The sequence below is a fragment of the Arachis hypogaea genome, chromosome 15 (assembly GCF_003086295.3).
Source record: "Arachis hypogaea cultivar Tifrunner chromosome 15, arahy.Tifrunner.gnm2.J5K5, whole genome shotgun sequence".
NCBI classification, from domain to species: Eukaryota; Viridiplantae; Streptophyta; class Magnoliopsida; order Fabales; family Fabaceae; genus Arachis; species Arachis hypogaea.
The window spans coordinates 138,846,330-138,851,796 of NC_092050.1; the positions used below are offsets into that span (position 1 = coordinate 138,846,330).

The 5,467-nt window shown below is 36.7% G+C and overlaps 1 protein-coding gene across 1 annotated transcript; it reads left to right on the top strand.

The window, feature by feature from the left end:
* The first annotated feature begins 3,348 nt into the window (after window positions 1-3,348).
* LOC140179364 (serine/threonine-protein phosphatase 7 long form homolog) lies at window positions 3,349-5,467 on the top strand. The gene is made up of 5 exons (XM_072218221.1): window positions 3,349-3,420; window positions 4,104-4,325; window positions 4,374-4,594; window positions 4,745-4,832; window positions 4,913-5,467. Exons 1-5 carry the CDS (start codon window positions 3,349-3,351, stop codon window positions 5,465-5,467), a joined length of 1,158 nt encoding a protein of 385 aa, XP_072074322.1.

A 5,467-nucleotide genomic window follows, 5' to 3' on the forward strand; every position in this document is an offset into this window, starting at 1 on the left:
CTTGTAGAGGATGGTTGAAAAGAAAATTCTAAAGTACAAGGGAAATGACTTTTCTGCAAATAAGGGGTTATTTTGATAATAAAAAAATGACAAAAAAATGACTCATATTCTTTATTTTCTATCGACTTTCATCTTTTTTTCATTTTTTTTCTCTCTTTTCTATACATCTCTATTTCTTTTCTCTTTCTTATTCATTATAATCTTTTTTTTTTTGTTGTTTTTCTTTCTTGTTCTCTTATTTCTCTATTTCTCTATCTCTTTTCTCTTTCTTGTTTATCCTAATCTTCTTTGCTTTCTCTTTCTCATTTTAATTATCTTTTAAATTTTTTTCTTATCTTTTATTTATATTGTTATGGTTTTTACTTTTTCTAAACAAAAAAAATTATGCGTCAAGTTTAAAATCATGAGCAAAAATAATCTCTCACTCACACTTAGATATGTAGTTCGTAAGTACAAAAGCCTCATTGACTTAAAAATTCTGTTGAGACTATTAGCGCTTGGACTTAAAACTATTAAAATGTCAGTATAAAGATTTCAAAGGCTTAAAAATTTTATCAAATCTAATTGACACTTAGAGTTTAACATATGAAAGAAACGACTTCACGAAGTTAAAATTCTCTGTTATTTCTGGGGTTGAAAAAACTTATGTCAATTAATAATAATTAGAACAATGAAAGAGTATGTGTCAAAAACTCTCAATTGAAATGTCAAAGGTTAAGACAAAGGTCAATTGATACACATTTAATATGCCAAAAATTATAACAGATATCATTTGGCACACTTAAAAATTTTATACAGAAGAATAAATTCCATTGACAGTTAGATATTCAACTATCAATGTAAAAACTTTATAGACTTAGAAGTTCTGTTAAGTCTATTATTAATAGGTATTTAATCTACCAAACAGATATGTGTTCATAGTATTAACTTAAAAGTACTTGACACTTTCAAATTCACACCTCAACTTGTCAGAGATAAGATAAATGTCAATAAACAACTAAATTTTTTTATTTTCAATCATTGTACGTCCTCAAATGAGAAATCTTAGGAACATCTTATTAGACAAAAAATTATTATTACTTAGAAGAAAAAAAATATTTTGAGTAAATAAATATAAAATAATATTATTGTCAATTTATATTATTTAAGGTCAATTTTAATATATTAGAAAAGCTTCCAACTGACACTAGAAACAAAGTAGTTTTAACTAAATTTTGAACTAGACCCGAATTATAGGCCATGATATCTCAAAGATATACTGTCGGTGATAATAATGAAACGTGGAAGTAGAAATTGCGAAAGCAGTTATCAAATCAGCAACAGAGCATCAAGAGGTAACAAGTGCGGAACGATTATTCAAGTTTGAAAACTAACGAAAATATATTGTAGGAGTAACTGTCATTTGATATTAAATTAGTCTATAAATAGAATTTTAGACACACATTTTAATCACTTCAATTCTTCTTAGAGAACACTTAAAAACCCAAAAACATTCTCAGCTCTCCTAGTATCAAAAAATCAAATTGAGAATCTTAAGTAATTATTCTGAAGTCAAAACTCAAATTTGTACTCTATTTTTTATTTTTAATTAAAGTTTTAATTTTTATTTGTTCTTTTTCATCTTCTTCTTCCTTTTTCTTTTAATTTCTATATTTTACTTTGTCTTCAATACTTTATAATTTTTTCTTTTTATCTTTAATTTTATTTTTAAAACTACAATTGAGACTCTGAAACACTCGCAAGAGAAATTGTTTTCGCTCCTTAAATTAACATTGTGAAACAAAACTCAAAAATTATTAATTTATTTGTTATTAAGAATGAAGCAAAAAAATCAAATAAAACAACCTCATTTTAGAAGAAGACAGGACAACATCTCTTTTTTTTTTTTGTAACAACTATACCTTGGATAGATTTTTTACGTGCAAGAACATTTTGCATTCATCGTGGACCGAGGTTATTATCAGCCCACTTTCTTTATTTCCACTAGGGATGTTCATGGTTTGGTTAGTTAACTAAATTGGTTTTATATGATAAAATTGATTATTAATCGGTTAAAAAATTTAAAAATTGATTTTTAATTAGTTATAAAAATAAAAACCAATTTTAAAAATAACAGATTTAAAAAAATCAATTTTTTACATAGAAAAATTGGATTTTTCAAAAAAAATTAAAATTCGGTTTTCAACTGGTTAAAAACCGATTTTTACATAATACAAGAATTGCATAAAATTTGATTTTGATTTTGGTTAACCGGTTAAAAATCGGTTTTTAAAATTTGATTTTAGTTAACCACTTCTTAATAATATGGATATGATTTTTAAAATTATTTTATTAAATTGGTTAACTAAAATGTAGTTATGATTTTTCAACCAGTTAACCACAATTTAATTATTTTCTGAACACCCCTAATTTTCACTTTTTTTTTCAGGACTCTACCTAGAGATGGCAAACATGCCTACACCCGCCGGTCCGGCCCGCGTAACCCGCCAAAAAAGGCGGGTTGGGCTAGAAAATTGGGACCGCCAAAAAGCAAAAGTCCGCCTAACCCGCATCGTTTAAACCGCGGGCTTTGGCGGGCGGGGCGGACTTTCCCGCCGGGCTTTGGTATTTTTTTGGCAAGGGATATTTTTACAATTTTTTTGCCAAAATCCAACTTTCCCCAACCCAACTTACAAGAGAATGAAGATGAAAATTGATTGTTTTGGATTATGATTATTTTGTTTTAGAGACAATATTTATAATTATGTTTTGAATTATGTTTATTTTGCTTTGGAAACAATATTTATAATTATGTTTTGGATGAAAACTTGGTTTATAATTATGTTTATTAGATATTTATAATTACAAAGACTTGAATATTTGTGAATATAAAAATTAGGGCAAAACACCCTAATAAGCCAAGGCAAGATTCAAGTTACGTAAATAAGCCAAAGTCAAAAGCGTTTCAGCAATGAGCTAAACACTATCTTAATGTAATTCGAACCAGCGTGGTTCGAACTACAATCGTTAATAATTCGAACGAGAGTGGTTCGAATTAGGCTGAAAAAAGGTTGCATGTAATTCGAACCATGTAGGCTCGAACTCTATTCCCATATAATTCAAACAGGGCTAGTTCGAATTACACACTCGAAGGCAACCCATGTAATTCGAACCAACCTGGTTCGAATTACCCTTGAAGTGGCTCCTTAGTAATTCGAACCGACCTGGTTCGAATTACTCGTGATTCGGCTATATAAGGAGTTCGAATCAGCCTCATTCGAACCATTATTCATTTCCCCTGCCCCACCAAATCCCAGAGAAAACGACCCAGATTCTCTCCGACGAAGACCTGAACGGAATACTCTGCTGATGGGGGACGATCCGGCAAGGTTATATCGCTTGGATGGAGTTGCTCATATAGATGGGGTCATCAACGACGAGGTTAGTACATAAATAAGTTCGTGCTAGCAGTTTATGTGACTAAGTGGTTTTGCATTTGGTTTTAGTGGTTTATGTTGGTTTTTTTCTGTTGGCGGTTTATGTTAGTTTTTTTATGTTAGTGGTTTGTGTTAGTTGTTTTATTTTAGTGGTTTGTGTTTAGTTGTTTTATGTTAGTGGCTTGTGTTAGTTGTTTTATTTTAGTGGTTTTTGTTAGTGGTTTAATGTTAGTTGTTTTCTTGTTAATGGTTTTAGTGAAGCTGTTTTACGTTAGTGGTTCTAGTTAAGATGTTTTATTTTAGTGGTTTAGGGGGGTGGTATATGGTAGTTGTTTTGCATGTGGTAGTCATTCATGGATATTTATGCGGATCGATTTAGTATGATGTTTTGTTGATGATTTATCGTGTTGGTTATGTTTGTCATTGGTTACGAAGCTGGTTCTAACAAACCGGTGCTTGTGATGCGCAGCCTCAGCGATGCATCAGGAGCATGGGCGGCAGCAGGACATGCGACTGGATGACAGATACGTTCCGTACTTGCAGATGGCCGGACTCTACCATCTTGCAAGGCTGAACGACAGATGGTTCCGGTTAGACGAGGCCCTAGTCAGTGCATTCGTGGAGCGCTGGCGTCCGGAGACGCACACGTTTCATATGCCGTTCGGAGAGTGCACGATCACACTTCAGGACATTGCATACCAGTTGGGTTTGCCGGTGGACGGGTGTTACGTGAGTGGTTGCCTGTCAGAGTTCCAGATATACATCCAGGGTGGCCGTCCAGCCTGGGTGTGGTTTCAGGAGTTGCTTGGAGTGACTCCTCCTCCCAGTCAGGTTCAGAAGTACGCAGTGAACTGTAGCTGGTTCCAGGAGACCTTTGGAGAGTGCCCTGAGGGAGCCGATGACGAGACTGTGCAGAGATATGCCCGTGCGTACATCATGATGTTGTTGGGTACGTAGCTGTTTGCGGACAAGTCGGGCAACCGCGTTCACATCAGATGGCTTCCCTACGTTGCTAGGCTGGAGGAGATGGGTACCTATAGCTGGAGTTCTGCGGCACTGGCATGGCTGTACCGGTGCATGTGCCGAGTGGCAAACAGACATGTGGTCAAGTTAGCGGGCCCACTTCAGCTACTTCAGTCTTGGATCTTCTGGCGATTTCCTCTGTTTAGGCCTGCAGGGTATGAGACATTCAGCTAGCCGTTGGCCTCGAGGTACTATACTCAGCCTTCTCTATTTAAATTTAATTTGCATAACTCCATGTTGATTAATAATGTATTACATACCCAAAACACACATTTAAGTTGCCATAAGACACATGTATGATGCAGGTGGTCAGGTTACAACCCTTCCAGTAGCGAGAAGGGTCCGAGAGTGCAGATGTGGAGGCTGAGGATAGACCGGTTACAGGACAGGGAGGTGAGTATGCAACTTAAACAGTTTCATTATTTAATCACACATTTAATGAGTTGTGTCCATGACTTGTCCTGACAATGGAGGGTTCTCCGTGCAGTTTATCTGGATGCCGTACAGCAGCCGACGTACTTCAGGTTGTGCATCCAGAGGCACTGGAGCCTCGGCATATGGCGTTGTGGCGGTCTGTGACGTCGCTGATCTACTTTGCCGTCATAGAGTGGCATCAGATAGATAGGGTGCTTCCGCAGTTCGGAGGAGTGCAGCCCCGTCCGGGTCCCGCCCTGAACATCGACTTTCTGATGTCGAAGGATGGCAGAGGTGGTGATAGATGGTTCCCGTACCATCTGCAGAAGTGGCATCTCTATTGGGAGTCCCGTGCGGAGACCGTGCTGAGGTTCGATGTTGTTGCCGACCCTGGACCATCGCATGAGTTCCTCGAGTGGTGGCTTCAGCATGGAAAGAGGTTCTTGTCTCCGGATATGCACTTGGGGGATCCGAGAGCGGTTCCTATTCCAGTTGAGGCCTCACAGCGGGGTGTTGGAGTAGTTCCTGACATGGATCGACCTGAGGACGTGCCAGACAGGCGGCGGGTTGAGAGGAGAGCTCGTGTCGGGACACGACGGAGCCAGCGTGACTGA

Excerpts from the sequence above, each read along its gene's own strand:
- LOC140179364 (XM_072218221.1), top strand. The coding sequence starts at position 3,349 with ATGGGGGACGATCCGGCAAGGTTATATCGCTTGGATGGAGTTGCTCAT. Across the intron at positions 4,326-4,373 it reads AGGGAGCCGATGACGAGACT|CTGTTTGCGGACAAGTCGGG; the intron begins GTGCAGAGATAT and ends TTGGGTACGTAG. Across the intron at positions 4,833-4,912 it reads ACCGGTTACAGGACAGGGAG|GGTTCTCCGTGCAGTTTATC; the intron begins GTGAGTATGCAA and ends CTGACAATGGAG.